This window comes from Gopherus flavomarginatus, chromosome 6 (assembly GCF_025201925.1).
Source record: "Gopherus flavomarginatus isolate rGopFla2 chromosome 6, rGopFla2.mat.asm, whole genome shotgun sequence".
Taxonomy (NCBI): domain Eukaryota; kingdom Metazoa; phylum Chordata; order Testudines; family Testudinidae; genus Gopherus; species Gopherus flavomarginatus.
Genome location: NC_066622.1, coordinates 65431625 through 65446621, shown reverse-complemented (window position 1 = coordinate 65446621; position 14997 = coordinate 65431625). Strand labels below are relative to the sequence as shown.

Below are 14997 nucleotides of genomic sequence, written 5' to 3'. Positions count from 1 at the left end.
CACACTTGCATCATCTCTCTTCTCCCTGCTTTTCCAAAATTAGTCTAAAACAAACAGCAAGTAAAGCCTATTCCCAGATCCGGACAGCTTTAGGCTGGGTATCACTTAAGAATTGCCAGGTCCCTGCGTGGGTCAATTGTCTCTCCCAACCCTAAAAAGCCCGGCAGCTGAACGGTGCAATACAAGTGCTGCAACAAGAGTCGGGAGGATTACAGGAGATTAAGTGTTTCCGCCTGGGCTGTAACCTTTGCGGCCGGTGAGACATTTGACAGTGAGCCTGTAAAAACAAGGGCAGCAGCCCGGGCTGATGGGGCCCGGCCCCCGCATCCGCTTGGGGAGCGGGCGGCGCCCCTTTACTCAGCGCCAGCGGGGCCTGCGGCCCAGCGGCGCGTCGCAAGGCAAACACCGACCGGCCGGTGCGAGCTCAAGGAAGGGCGAGGGGCGAGGAAGCGGCTTGGCAAGCGGGGCCCGACGTGAGCCACTGTCGGGGCGCGGCGCCTGTCAGCCCTCGGCACAGCCCCGCCAGGCGCTCACGGGGGCCGCCAGGGCGCGGGGAGCCAGGCCCGAGCGCCCCCCACAGACAGGCCGCCCCCAGCTGGCCCCGCGGGAAGGGCCCCCGACCCCGTGCCGGGCTTTGCCCGGAGCCCCAGGCCCGCCCCACTCACTGGCTGCTCCTGCTCGTCCCTCCCGGCGCCGCTGCCCCGGCTGCTCTCCGCTGCCAGGCCCCGCTTCCGGTTCCCGGCCTTGTCGCTCCCCCCGGAAGTGCCCCCTCCCTAGCCTGCTCTCTGCCACGTCCTCACTCGCAGCCAACCCCCGGCGGCCGCGACGCCCAACCTCGCAGGACCCGAATGTTGCGCAGGCGCCATGGGGCCGGGAGAGGCCGCGGGGCTTCCGGGTCCCACTCCCTGACATTGACGTCACAGGGCTTACACGCCTCTGCGTCTGCTGGCTCCTGGGGGAACGCCCGTGTCAATGACGTCACGGGAGCGAAACTCAGCGACGCCTGGGGAGGGACGGGGGACCCACGGGTGTCACAAGCTGCTCGCTCATTGGACCACATCCATGATGTCACTTGCCCAGTGAGGGTCACTCACCAGTTGGGCCACAAGAAGCACGTCATTAGCCACGCATCTAGTTGTCTGCAAGTCGCTCATCCATTGCAACACAAGCTCAATGAGTTCACGAGTCCCAGAGTCAACAGCCTCACTCGCCCAATGGGCCAGAAACCACCCTCTCACTGAATTGCCCATGAACTAACTTGGTGGGGTCACCAGCTGGTTAATAGGCCACACCACCAGTCAACAAGCCCAATAGAGTTATCAGCCTCTTATCCTATGGGCCACAGAAGTCCAAATGGGGCTATGGTGGCCACAAGCTGCTAGCCCAATGGGGCCAAGGGCAGCTGGGAGCCGCTCACCCAACGAAGTGACAGCAGTCATCATCTCAGAGTGGCTGTGATGGTCATGAAAACTGTCACAGCAGCCATTTTTATAGGCTCGATATGAAAGTTTTTGAGTTTTTGTTGCACTGCTACACAACAGTTCTTTGGTAAGGTGTAGTCCATTATATGATCAAACACGACATGGTATTGCAGCAAAACATCATTGTGCAACAAAAGGGTGTGCTGATTTTTAGGCAGTATAATGTGTTGGTGGCACATTAAAATACCACAGAAAACCACATGCCAATTTCACATCAAAATGTAATTGCATTGCAAATAAGAGTAATTACATGGCAGCACAACTTGACGTTGCAGCACACAGCAACACAGTATGGAAAAATCACAGCAAAAGGTGACATAAAGTGATAGTCTTAGCAAAATCTCTTCAAAATGCCAAAATGTCATCGTACAGAACTGTAAAATAAATACTATTTATTATATGTTGAGAGCTAACAATGTGCTCAGTACTGTCCAAAATACAGATGAGACAAGGTCCCTGTCCCAAGGATCTTGCAGAATTAAAAAGTTCCTGCCGGAGGACTGGGGGAGATTCACATGGTACTAGAGAGAGACATAGGCAGTCTCAGACCTGTCCTTCCTTTCATTCCTCCCCGATTCTTCACGTCTCTCTAATACTGCTGACAGTTTGGGAAAGCTGCACACATGCACATTTTCTGCTTACTCGACTCCATCAGTCAATCCAAATATCAGCACTCTCCACTCCACCTGAAACCTATGGCCAGAGGGAGGATTTCAGCATGTGTTAAAACAAGGATACCATCTGCACTTGGGTCCTTATTCTGATTTATAGGTGCAAACACTTGTGGGGAGGGGAGGGAGAAACTGAGGCAACATACTGTCCTCCACACACACTTTTTAATATCATAGTGATGTCCCTTTCAGAGCAGCCACAGGTCCCTTGCATTCTCATAGCTATGCATAGCTGTAAAGTAAAGGAGAGGGAGAGACTGGAAAAAGGCAACAGAAGGCTCTAGGAAGCAGATGAGAGAGTAAGAGGCAGCTATAATAAAAATGGGGAAAAAATCCCTGTTAGGAGTTGAGAGTGCTCTGACCTTGCCATAGCAGACTCCATAAGTGCTTGTAGCTGCACCAATGGTTCAGTAATCCCTTTAGAGAAAAAATCCCCATTGGACTGCTAACTCTTGTGTGCTTAGCAACCTCTGTATACTGAAAAACTGCCATATGGATGCTGCATTTCCTGTGTTTTCAGAACCCCCCCAGGCTCCCTTGTAAGCTTATTCTGGGGCTATCCGGGGGCCCACTTGATCCACGGTGGAGGTCAGAGTAGCCTCAGGGTTGTTCTTATTTATCATTGGTCTGCCCATGGCCCTCTAGGGACTCTGGGAGTTGGTCTACATTGCAATTAAAAATTCACAGCTGGCCCGTGCCAGCTGATTTGGGCTCACAGGGCTTGGGCTAAGAGGCTGTTTAGTTGCAATGTAGATGTTTGGGCTCTGCAGCCTGGGCTCTAGGACCCTGCAAGGGGGAAGGCCAAGCCCTAACACCTGCACCACAGTTAAACAGCCCAAGTCAGCTTGCATTGGCCAGCCATGGGTGTCATATCCCCACAATGGGGGCTGCGAGGGAAGGTGTTGCAGAGCCATTCCAACAGCTTCATGCCAATCAGGAACCCCTTCACATCGAAGGTATTCCCCAGGAGCCACAGAGAGAATTAGAACCCCATCTATGTGGATAATTATATATAGTGTAGTCACACCATTTAAGAGCAGGAGTAGTAGGAGTGGCTGGCTGTGGAGGGAATGCACTGGCTGTGGGGGAAAGCACAATAAGAGGAGATCCTGCCAGGGTTCACAGATATAAGGAGAAAGCGTTTCTCCAAAAGTGATCACATTCAAATTCCCTGAGCCAAGTGCTGCAACTGAGCCTGTTGTGAGGGAGTTTGATCGAGTGTCATATCTCTTCCTGTAACTGTCATTTATATGACTCCTGAGTGCTATGTGAACCCAGGAGTTCTTGTGGAAGTGAGAGGTAGAAATATCCATTTTAACTGAAATGATTAAATGAAATCCCTCCAGCTTTACGGGCGTGAGACAAAGCTCTAGAAACGGACAGGAGGTGAGCTATTTTCAGCCACACGTCGGTGAGAGATCCATGGTACATGGGGGGGGGGGGCAGAGAGGGTGAGATTGACGTGACATGTGTGAGGGACAACTCTGGCCCCTTACCAAAAGCAGAATCAAATACCTAATCATAGGCAGCACAGCAGCTGAGAGTGCAGAAGAGCAGGGAGGCTGGGCTCATCGGTTTGAAGTCTCCTCTTGTGTGTCTGAGCTTGAGAGAGAAAGTGAGGAGAGGGCTTTTCGGGGGACTCCAGAGGAGGTGGATGCCATTTGTGGAGATGGAATGGGGAGTCGCCACCCCGTAAGAGCTGGGGTTTTGCTTTGAAGAGTGGAAGAGGTTATCAGAGAAGGAAAGAAACCAAAAGTGCTGAAGTCATGGGAGCCGAAGAGGAGGTGCTGGTCACGCTGTCTGGAGGGGCCCCCTGGGGCTTCAGGCTGCAGGGGGGCTCTGAGCAGAAAAGACCTCTTCAGGTGTCAAAGGTAGGACTGGAGGATGTTAACTGTCCAGAGCAAGGCTATGCAGTTGATCCCAGATATGATAGGAGAGTCAGGCATCTTCCACTATCATTAAGGAATGCTCTATTAACCTAGTGGATCTGAAAGGAGATCTTGGGTGGGATGGTCTGGCAGTGCCCAGGGAAGAGAGAGGGTTCTGAAATGTGTGTTACTGAGCTAGAAATAGACAGGCTACTGGCAGGCGAGGATCTCCTTTCTTCCACTGATGCCCATCACTGCTCCCATCACAAGCAGAACCTTGATAATCCAGACACTTTATAATCTGCACAATTCTCTTCACTTGTAAGCAAAGATATAACAGCAGCAACAATGCAGGAGTGAGAACTCATATTACTGAGGCTTCATGGCTTGTCTAATACATCCAGTGGCATATTATGAAGTGTGAAAATCATTAAAACTATTTGACAGTGGTCAAATGAAAGGAACAAAAGCCATTTTGTGATGCAGTGTTCATGCTTTTTCTTTAGCTATATTTGTCCACTAAATTGAAGAATTCTACTATCACAATGGATCTCACAGAAATGAGTGCAAATTACTGTGAGTCTCCTGTATTGTCAAAAGATGTATAATTGCTTTCTAAGCTGAATGTGAGCAGCAGCTATTGGTTCAGGTTCCAAGAAACTGAGGGTAGGAGAGGGGAGGATAAAACAGGAATCAAGACAAACCTTGAACTGCGTTCTTTCTGATCTGCAGTTCTCTTTTCAAAGTTATCACTGAGGAGTGTTGAAGTATGACAGCTAGAAAAAAAATCCCTCTGCTTTATTAATTCACAACTGCTGCAAGGGCAGGAAGGTGCTGTAACCAACCTGTCCCTGTGGAAGAGCATTACAGAAGTGAGATTCTGTAGACATTCTGTAGAAGTTCAGCCAAATGACATAGAATAGCTTAGCTTGGTCCCCAGCTATAGGTCTCTAAAATAGGGAAAGATGATGATCACCAAAGAGAGAACTTCTTCACAAACTCAGTGTGCTGTGGAGAAACAAAGCCAGCGCCTGTGGGCCTACCTATCCAGAGGTTCTGTGAGAATAGGATTTTTGGCATCCCCATAAACTATGCAGTTGGGGGTTATTTCTGTTGCCAGTTTTGCATGGCACTTGGGAAGGGGCTATCAATGCATCTGGGCCTGTCATAGATTCATAGATTCTAGGGTCAGAAGGGACCAATGTGATCATCTAGTCCGACCCCCTGCACAAAGCAGGCCACAGAACCCTACCCATCCACTTCTATAACAAACCCCTAACCTATGTCTGAGTTATTGAAGTCTTCAAATTGTGGTTTGAAGACCTCACGCTGCAGAGAATTTTCCAGAAAGTGACCTGGGCCCCATGCTGCAGAGGAAGGTGAAAACCACCCAGAGCTTCTGCCAATCTGCCCTGGAGGAAAATTCCTTCCTGACCCCAAATATGGAGATCAGCTAAACCCTGAGCATGTGGGCAAGACTCACCAGCCAGACACCCAGGAAAGAATTCTCTGTAGTAACTCAGATCCCACCCCATCTAACTTCCCATCACCGGCCATTGGGCATATTTACCACTAATAGTCAAAGATCAATTAATTGCCAAAATTAGGCTGTCTCATCATGACATCCCCTCCATAAACTTATCAAGCTTAGTCTTGAAGCCAGATATGTCTCTTGCCCACCCTACTCCCCTTGGAAGGCTGTTCCAGAACTTCACTCCTCTGATGGTTAGAAACCTTCATCTAATTTCAAGTCCAAACTTCCTGATAGCCAGTTTATATCCATTTGTTCTTGTGTCCACATTGGTACTGAGCTTAAATAATTCCTCTCCCTCCACGGTATTTATCCCTCTGATATATTTATAGAGAACAATCATATTTCTCCTCAGCCTTCTTTTGGTTAGGCTAAACAAGCTGAGCTCTTTGAGTCTCCTTTCATATGACAGGTTTTCCATTCCTTGGATCATCCTAGTAGCCCTTCTCTGTACCTGTTCCAGTTTGAATTCATCCTTCTTAAACATGAGAGACCAGAACTGCACACAATATTCCAGATGAGGTCTCACTAGTGCCTTGTATAACGGTACTAACACCTCCTTATCTTTGCTGGAAATACCTCGCCTGATGCATCCCAAAACCGCATTAGCTTTTTTCACGGCCCTATCACATTGGTGGCTCATAGTCATCTTGTGATCAACCTATATGCCGAGATCCTTCTCCTCCTATGTTACTTCCAACTGATGAGTCCCCAGCTTATAACAACATGGTTTTACAAAAGGTAGATCATTCTAAACCAACCTGATCCCTTCTTTTGTTGTAAACTGTTCTTTCCAACATGTCGTCACTGAGTTTGCCTCAACTGAATAAAGAAACAGGTTAAAAATGGGATTTGAAGCTGCTTCTCCATACAGAAACCAAGTCATCTTACAAGGAGAATACATAGCTTGAGAAGGTGTTTCAAACCTCGTGGCTACATGAAGGGCTCAGCTGTGAGCCCCACTCCAGGCAGCACAAAGGGGGAGAGAACTGCTGGATCCCCATGGTGGGCCTAGCTGATGCAGAACTGGCATAGCTGGCTTCTATGCCACCCCATCTTCCACAGCCTCTGTTTAAGGGACATGCTCAGAGTGAGCTGCACTCCGGCAATCAGCCCCTGGGGGCCATAGGCGGTCTGATGTAATTTAAAGCAGCCCTGCTCTAAACTACACTAAGGGGCACACCAGGTTGGTCTCAGGATCAGGGAGATGCACATGGATTCCTCTACTTAAATGTGCCCAGGATCCAGTGACCATAGTACTATCAATAGGTCTGAAGCACCAATATTAAACTGTGGCTGGACCAGCTTTAGGGTTGACTTGTACCCTAGGTTAACTGGCAGATATCTACACCTAGCAGCTCACAACCGAGCACAGAGACACTTAGTGACTATTTTGGTCCACATAGGCAATCAGCTGTAATGTCTGTATGGTAAAGTCATATGTAAGGTATGGCCCTGGCATGGAGGAAGGGCAACATCACAACTCTCAGACTTGGCAGGAATGAAGAGCGAGTTAAAGGAAACTTAAGAACTCAATAATGCCTGGGAAACCCACAGTCGAAAAGGGTAAATGGTTTAACATACAGCTGGGAAAGCTGCACCAAAAGTCAATCCAGTAATAAATAAGCTAACGGGGCAACAGATTTTATTAACGAGCTAGACAGGTGGATGCCCTAACACACTGTGGCACAAAAATAATGTTGCTGGCAGCATAGCAGATAGAGGCCAGAAGCTCTGGCCTTTGCATGCCCAATACAACTAGGCTGCACCGTGGAAAGGGCTCAGCTGCCCTTACCAGCTTTCAGAGTGCTCCTGAACTTGTTTTATGGCTTTTCTGTAGTTAGGCAGGTGCTGCGGCCACCACTCGGAAGGTATTTAGGAAGCAGTGGTTGTGGAACTCAGTTCATGGTGTAGCTACAGAAAGCTCAGTCAGCCATGCAGGGTGTGTGGTTGCACAGGCATCTTGAGCATGAGAGAGCTGCAAGCTAGGCACCCAACAGGAGGGTAACACTGGGTAGGATCAGCCCTGCTGCTGACCTTGAGGAACAGAATGGCTTTGCAGGAGACTCCTGGATTAGCTCCCATCCTCCCAGGTGAGGTGAAGAGTTAGGATTGTCAGGCCCAGGGCAGAAGGTGAACTGTACACGGAGAACCAGATCCTCAGCTGGTGCAAATCTGCTTAACCAATTTACATCAATTGATGGTCTGGCTCTCGATTCCCTGGGCATCACCAGTGTTCAGGATTAAGGGCAAGGAAATTGCACAAACATGGACACATAGTCTGAAAATGGAATAAAAAGACTAGAGCCATGGCTGGACGAGCATATGCAAAATCAGAGAGAGCTTGTTCCATGCTCTTTGTGTTAGTTTTGCTGTGAAGTCAGGACCAGTTCTTAAATCATACAAATGTGTATTAAGTCTCATGATACACTGCTCAGTAAATCCCACTAATTCATCTAGTTAGCGCCTCACAATTTGCCCCCCCAGGTCTCTTTTTCAAACTCTTCCCTTTTAAATCCTGTTCCCCTCTCTGTAGGATCCATGCTGACTGTTACTTCTTAGTTTTTGCCCGCTGTCTAAGAACTGTCCCAGCTTTGTGCTGAAGCTGTCTCAGATGGCTCCATCCTTTATAGCCTGTCCACTCACAGCCAGACAGAGGCTCCTATCCCCTTGGAGGCCAGAAGCCCCTTTAGTGGATGGCTGTCAGTGATTGCAGTGGAAGCCCCCAAAGGCTGATCTGATTTCCTCCATGCATTCATACCTAATGCTGCCAGCCAAAATGTCATGAGGCACCTGAAGGTTCCTGCCAGCTCTGTATACCAGGAGCCATCCTGAGTACTAGAGATGGATATTGCCTTTGCCTTACCACCCACATCTGGTAAAGAGTTTTTGATGAGTTCCTCACTACCACTGTGGACTGCGCTACAGATCCACACAGTGTGTGCTCCAATCAAAGCAACCATGTCCCTTCTCAACAGGTTCTTTATTTAGGTGCTCCACTTGGGCCAATTGCACTCTGCATTTTGTTAGCCTTATGGTATACACAAGAGGACTGTGCTTTTGCAAGGTGATTTTACTATGCCTGTGTTCATCTCCTGGGATTACACCTTCATATTCTACTAGTATGATTGGTAGAGATGTTTTCTTCTCAGCCCTCATTGTCTCTCAGACTAAAAGTATTGTGGTGGTAAACTGTGATCCAATCCGCTGTCTGCACTGCTGATGGATGCCACCTCAAAGCAATTTTGTTTGCAAGGATTTTTATTTTAAGCTTGCATTTACCTATTTGCTGCAGAATGCTTTTACTATGTGGCACCAGCACTTGGTGCCATATCTGCAGACTAGTTTTTCCTCTCACTGTCGTTCCTGGTATTATATTAAAAACTAGGGCAACAAGCTAGTAGTTGAGTAGTAGAGTTCTCATGGCATTTTTGGGAAATGCAGGTTTTGTCTGGGTCCTTAGGCTGGCTTTGGGCACACAGGCATGATTTTACTGTGTTTGGTGTAATCCACCCTGTGCTCTTCTGCCTTTCCCTGCACTGCACCAGCCTGTGCTAATTATAACATGTTGTGTTAATTTAATGCTGGCAAAACATAACATATTGACAGGTCTGGAGACTGAGGTTACCAGTTTATCCCCAGAATACGTGTGGCATGTGGCAATGTGATGTCCCTCACAATGCTTTATCACCATGCCCCCAGAGGAATCACCCAGAGAGTAATTCAAGCTTAATGACCATTCCAGCTTTGGCCCCTCTGCTGCCAGCAAGAAGAATCATAAGTGACAATTGTGGTGCCTGTTTCTGCAGTCCTCAGGCCCTTGGCTGAAAGCACCAGACACTTTCCACGTAGGTCACCAATTAAAGGCCAACAACTTTTGGCTCCTCTTGTCATGGGCCTTGTTACTCCAGTTTTACACCACAGTAACTCCAATGCGTTCAGTGCAGTTATACTGCCATAAAAACTGTAGTAACACAAGGAGCAATCAGGCCCCCGAGCTGCATTCCTACCAGCAACTGACAGGTGAAAGGCTGTTATATGAAACTGCTACCAATCCCTCTAGCCATCGAGTTCCTCCAGCTTTCGTCTTCCTGCTGTAAATGTGGCACTGACTCAGAGTGGTCCTGTTTCCCACACTTCTTGCCCATAGGTTGGGCCTTTTCCCCACCCCTTCTCATGGCATTCTAGATCTCTCATATTCCTGTGCTCACTTTGCTCTGTCCATCTCAGGTTCAAGTTTCCCTCACCCTCTCTTTCCACAGCAGCAAAGTCCCACTCCCTATGAAGAGGCATTTGTCTGGGGTTAGATCTGTTTCTCTGAGCAATAGTCCTCTGAGGGCTTGATCCTGCCTCCACTGATGTCAATTGGGAGCAGAATCTGGCCTGCAAGTGGATCTTGGGGATGTCACACATGATTTGGTTTCTGCTCTATGAATCGTTTGTACCCCAAAAGCTGGGGCTCACAGCTTGCTGACATATGCATCTGACTCCAGCCTTCATACAAAAACCTGATATCTTGCTGCTTCATTCTGTTTCAGGTCAAGTACTTATCTAATGCCTTCAGTAGCTATTCTAGTGTAATTGGCATTATTGCTTGGCAACATTGCTATATCTCACTCAGTTCTCATCTTCTCTCCCCAGTAAAGTAATCGAAAATCTTTATCTTCATAGCTTTCTCTCGATCTTCTGTGGTCAACTCTGTGTACAAATCTGTTTCCAGCCTTGAGCTGAACTTTTGGCTTAGAAGACTGGAGTTTCTGGTAATCTCAGCCATCCATGCTGTCTGCTCAGTGGTCTATGTCTGCTGCTTTCTGTCTGAATGGACTGTCAGATTAAATAAAAATAATGGGACTGATTCTCCTACAGTGATGCCAACCAGTAGAAGTCAGGTGTATGTGAGATCAAAGTCAGGCTGCGTATATCACAAAAATTCCCTTGCCCATGTCGCTAATAAGGCCTTCCATTACTGACATGGAAATAACTTCACAAACATAGTTCACTTTTCACCACTCATGCTCCTTGTTTTATTTTTTGCTACCCCTCATCTTGGCTACTGAAAGCAGGTTTGTCATGGTATAATTCTCCACTCTGAACCTTAGCGTCCAAAAGATGGGGTACCAGCATGAATTCCTCTAGGCTCAATTACCAGCTTAGTACTTGTAGCGCTGCCACCAACCAGGAATTCCAGTGCCTGGTACACTCTGGTCCCCCCACAACCTTGCCCAGGGACTCCCAAGACCCAGACCCTCTGGATCTTAACACAAGGAAAGTAAACCCTTTCCCTCACCGTTGCCTCTCCCAGGCTTCCCCTCCCTGGGTTACCCTGGAAGATCACTGTGATTCAAACTCCTTGAATCTTAAAACAGAGAGGAAAATTCACCTTCCTCCCTCCTTCTCTCTCCCCCTCCCAGACTTTCCCTGAGAGAGAAAGTAATCCTAACACAGACAGAAATTAACCTTTCTCTCTCCCCTTCCCTCCTTTCTCCTCACCAATTCCCTGGTGGATCCAGACCCAGTCCCCTGGGGTCTCACCAGAATGAAAAAAAACAATCAGGTTCTTAAACAAGAAACTTTTAATTAAAGAGAGAAAAACAGTAAAAATTATCTTTGTAAATTTAAGATGGAATAGGTACAGGGTCTTTCAGCTATAGACCCTGGGAATACCCTCCCAGCCTAAGTATTCAAGTACAAATTAAAATCTTTTCAGCAAAATACAAATTTGAACTCCTTCCAGCCAAATTCACATTTGCAAATAAAGAAAACAAACATAAGCCTAACTCGCCTTATCTACCTAGTACTCACTATTCTGGACATATAAGAACCTGTATCAGGGAGATTGGAGAGAAACCTGGTTGCACGTCTGGTCCCTCTGAGCCCCCAGAGTGAACAACCACCAAATTCTAACAGCACACACACAAACTTCCCTCCCTCAAGATTTGAAAGTATCCTGTCCCCTGATTGGTCCTCTGGTCAGGTGACAGCCAGGCTCACTGATCTTGTTAACCCTTTACAGGCAAAAGAGAGATGAAGTACTTCTGTTCTATTAACTATTACTTATCTGTTTATGACAAGGTTGATAAGTTTCACACCCTGGTTTGCCTGCTCTAACATAACCCTATTTGTGTTTCCAGTGCTGTAGGGGAATACATCAATTTAAACCAATGTATATTCACTGAAATTTAGCACAACCACCTTGTGGCAGGGCCCACTCGCTCCTGCCTCTGCTCAAGTCCACAAACTGCTTAGAGACCCCTGTGCTGGTAAAATATCTGGTGCAGTTTATTTACAATGTTGGCTCCCATCACCTTTGTACAATATATAGCTATATTCCTACAGTCTTAGGCAGCCCTCAGCATAGGGTGACCAAATGGCAACTGTGAAAAAATAGGACAGGGGGTGGGGGGTAATAGGCACCTATATTAAAAAAAGTCCCCAAAAACGGGACTATCCCTTTAAAAACGGGACATCTGGTCACCCTACCCCAGCAGGTCCTGAGGTTGTAAGGTGCCTGGTTTTCAACAAGAAAGTGTCCAGATTTACTGATTGGACACCACAGGTGCCAGCTTGCTCTTTTTCCTGGGACTGCTCAACCCCTGCCCCAGGTCCCACCCCCACTCCACTCCTTCCCCCAAGCCCCGCCCCACCCCATCTCTCCCCACCTTTGCTCTGCGCCTTCCCGCTCAGTTCTGCCCCCTCCCATGAGTGCGCCTTATCCTCACTCCTCCCTCTCCCCCCACCCCCAGCGCCTCCTGCACACCATGGAACAGCTGATCATGGCAGGCAGAAAGGCTGGGAGGAGTTGAATGGTGGGGCCACCTGCAGGCAGGAGATGCTGGGTGGGAGGCTACTGGTGGTGCTAAGCACCTGCTAATTTTTTCCATCAGTGCTCCAGCCCTGGAGCACCCATGGAGTCAGTGCCTATGTCAGACACCCAAAGTCCAGTCAACACGGGCCAGGGGAAGGCGCCATGTTATGAACCACACCAGCCTCTAGTCAGCCAGGGCTGCCTCTTACCTGTGTTGGGCGGCTGAAGCTCCCAGCCCGGCTCCACAGGTGAGTCCCTTCCAACCCAGGCGTGGGTGGGGGTAGGGGGGGAAAGTGGCAAGCGATGGGGACCAGGGTGAAGAGAAGCAAATGGAGTTGGGGCTTTGGGAAAGAGGCAAGGCGTGGTGGAGCCTTGGAGGAAGAGGCAGGGCAGGGCCTCGGAAGGCAGGGCGAGGCCAGGTAGATTCTGGCACTCCTGCTGGAGTAGGGTGACCATACATCCAGTTTTGGCTGTGACGGTTCCTTTTTTAAGCCCTGTCCCGATTTTTTTTTTTTGGCAAAAGTGGACATTTGTCCTATTATTTCTTGCTAACTTGGTCAGTTGTTAAGAGCAATTGGGACAAATGCCCACTTTTGTCAAAAAAGTGGGGTGTGGAGGAACATGCTGGGGATGGGGAACAGTGATGCCAACCTCATGCAGGAGGCAGGCAGGGCTTGAGTGAGCAGCAACACCAGCCCTGTGCGAGGAGGGAGGGGGCAAGGCTCAGGTGTGTGGCTCGGGCCAGGAAAGGGGCTCAGGCAACTGGCTCAGGCCAGCCTTGCCTGGGGCGTGGGTGGTAGGGGGGGCTCACGCTAGCCCCACACAGTGTCCCATTTTCCCTTTGAGAAATATGGTCATTCTATGCTAGAGTATCCAGTTTTTAAATATTACGAAGTTGACAACCCTACTTTCTCCCTCTTACTGCCTGCTTCCCCCCTCTTACTGCCTTCCTGTGCCTTTTTGCTCTGCCTAATGGCTTAATTAGCTTTCCTGCTCTCCTCCACCTACTGCTTAGGCACACCTCTTTTTAACCCGGGCTGTGCAGTGTTGGATTGGAGCTGGCTCAGCAGCTGTTGCCCAGGTGCTGTCACACATCTGAAAAGGTTTCACATCATAGCCAGTTCCATAAATCAGCCTCTCCCCTTCAACTGTAAAACTTTCACTCTTAAAATGAAATACAAAGCTAAATAAATAAAATGTTAAGATTGTTGGACAGCATCCTTTGTCCAGCACTGTGCAGTGTTCATTACATGTAAAACGCATAGGTATGTGCCCAACACAGTGCCTGCCAGCTGACTGGTCACTAGAGACAAGTATTAGCTCAGTCTCTAGAGACCACGCTATGCATATACCACTGGGCAAATGTTCAGGGGCTGTATAGGATGCAAGCCAGGATTGACTGTTGTCCTCCAGCCCTCCACTATGTGGAAAGGAAGCAAGACGGAAGACCAGCCTGGGTCTCCCCACATCTCCTGCTTCTCTCCAGTTACTGGTGGCTGCTGGAGAGATGGGCAGGAGTTTAGGGACGATAACCCCCCCATCCCTTTCCACATTGGGTCCCACATATGAGAGAAAGCAGTCACTACAAGAACTGCCCTTTGGTAGGAGAAGCCATAACATTTGCTTCTGAAAGGCACTGCAAACTGCTTGTAATTGTCCACAGCACAATCCCTTTCCTAAGGGAGGGTGGTGCAAAGCAGGGAGCTTGGGTGAAAGGCTTCGAGAATGGCCCTTGGCTGGGATCAGACTAGACATGAAGCTGCTGTGTTTTAATCAGGACATCTCCATTATTAGTGCTCCAGCTTGTGTCACTCCACACATACCACTATCTAAATATAGTTCACACTGAAGGACAGATGCTGCCAATCCACATCTGACTCGCTCCTACCTCCCACTTGCATTCTGTTCCGAAAGCTCTGCCCAAATCCCCAGAGACACATCCAGCAGTCACTTGGTCCTTTCATCCCCCTAGGGCTGTAACAGGAAAGTTTTCTTGACTCTCCTCCCTACCCTACCTCCATGCTCAATCCCTTCTCCCCTCCTGTCTTCCTCACTTATTTTTCCTTTCTTCCTGTTTGTCAGAATATTAGGATTGTGGAAGGGACCTCAGAAAGTCATCTAGTTCAACCCGCTGCTCAAAGCAGAACCAAGCCCCAGATTTTTACTCTAGTTCCCCAAATGGCTCCTTCAAGGATTGAACTCACAACTCTACGCTTAGCGGGCCAATACTCAAACCACTGAGCTATCCCCCTATGTAAGCACATGTGTTATTCCACAGAAGCAAATGAGTTGATAGCAGCCTTCAACTACCTGAAGGGGGGTTCCAAAGAGGATGGAGCTCACCTGCTCTCAGTGGTAGCAGATGAGAGAACAAGGAGCAATGGTCTCAAGTTGCAGTGGGGGAGGTCTAGGTTGGATATTAGGAAACACTATTTCACTAGGAGGGTGGTGAAACACTGGAATGGGTTACCTAGGGAGGTGGTGGAATCTCCATCCTTAAGGGTTTTTAAGGCCCGGATTGACAAAGCCCTGCCTGGGATGATTTAGTTGGTGTTGGTCCTGCTTTGAGCAAGGGACTGGACTAGATGACCTTCTGAAGTCTCTTCCAGCCCTAATATTCTATGATTTCTATGAAATGGAG

General features: G+C 48.6%; 2 protein-coding genes across 6 annotated transcripts in view; one reads left to right on the top strand and one right to left on the bottom strand.

The window, feature by feature from the left end:
* Positions 1 to 894, bottom strand: part of SEC24C (SEC24 homolog C, COPII coat complex component) — a 67468-nt gene extending 66574 nt beyond the window's left edge. For 2 of the 5 annotated variants that reach the window (XM_050960030.1, XM_050960031.1), the window contains exon 1: positions 666 to 885. The gene's annotated coding sequence lies outside the window, so the exon portion shown is untranslated. Of the gene's footprint in view, positions 1 to 665 lie in introns of all 5 variants that reach the window. The other 3 variants (XM_050960032.1, XM_050960029.1, XM_050960033.1) reach the window with 3 other exon arrangements.
* A 2789-nt stretch (positions 895 to 3683) lies between these two features.
* SYNPO2L (synaptopodin 2 like) overlaps positions 3684 to 14997 on the top strand; it is a 60117-nt gene continuing 48803 nt past the window's right edge. Inside the window, exon 1 of the mRNA XM_050960057.1 lies at positions 3684 to 4023. Within this exon, the coding sequence (XP_050816014.1) occupies positions 3919 to 4023 (105 nt within the window). The 5' untranslated portion in view covers positions 3684 to 3918. The remainder of the gene's footprint in view (positions 4024 to 14997) is intronic.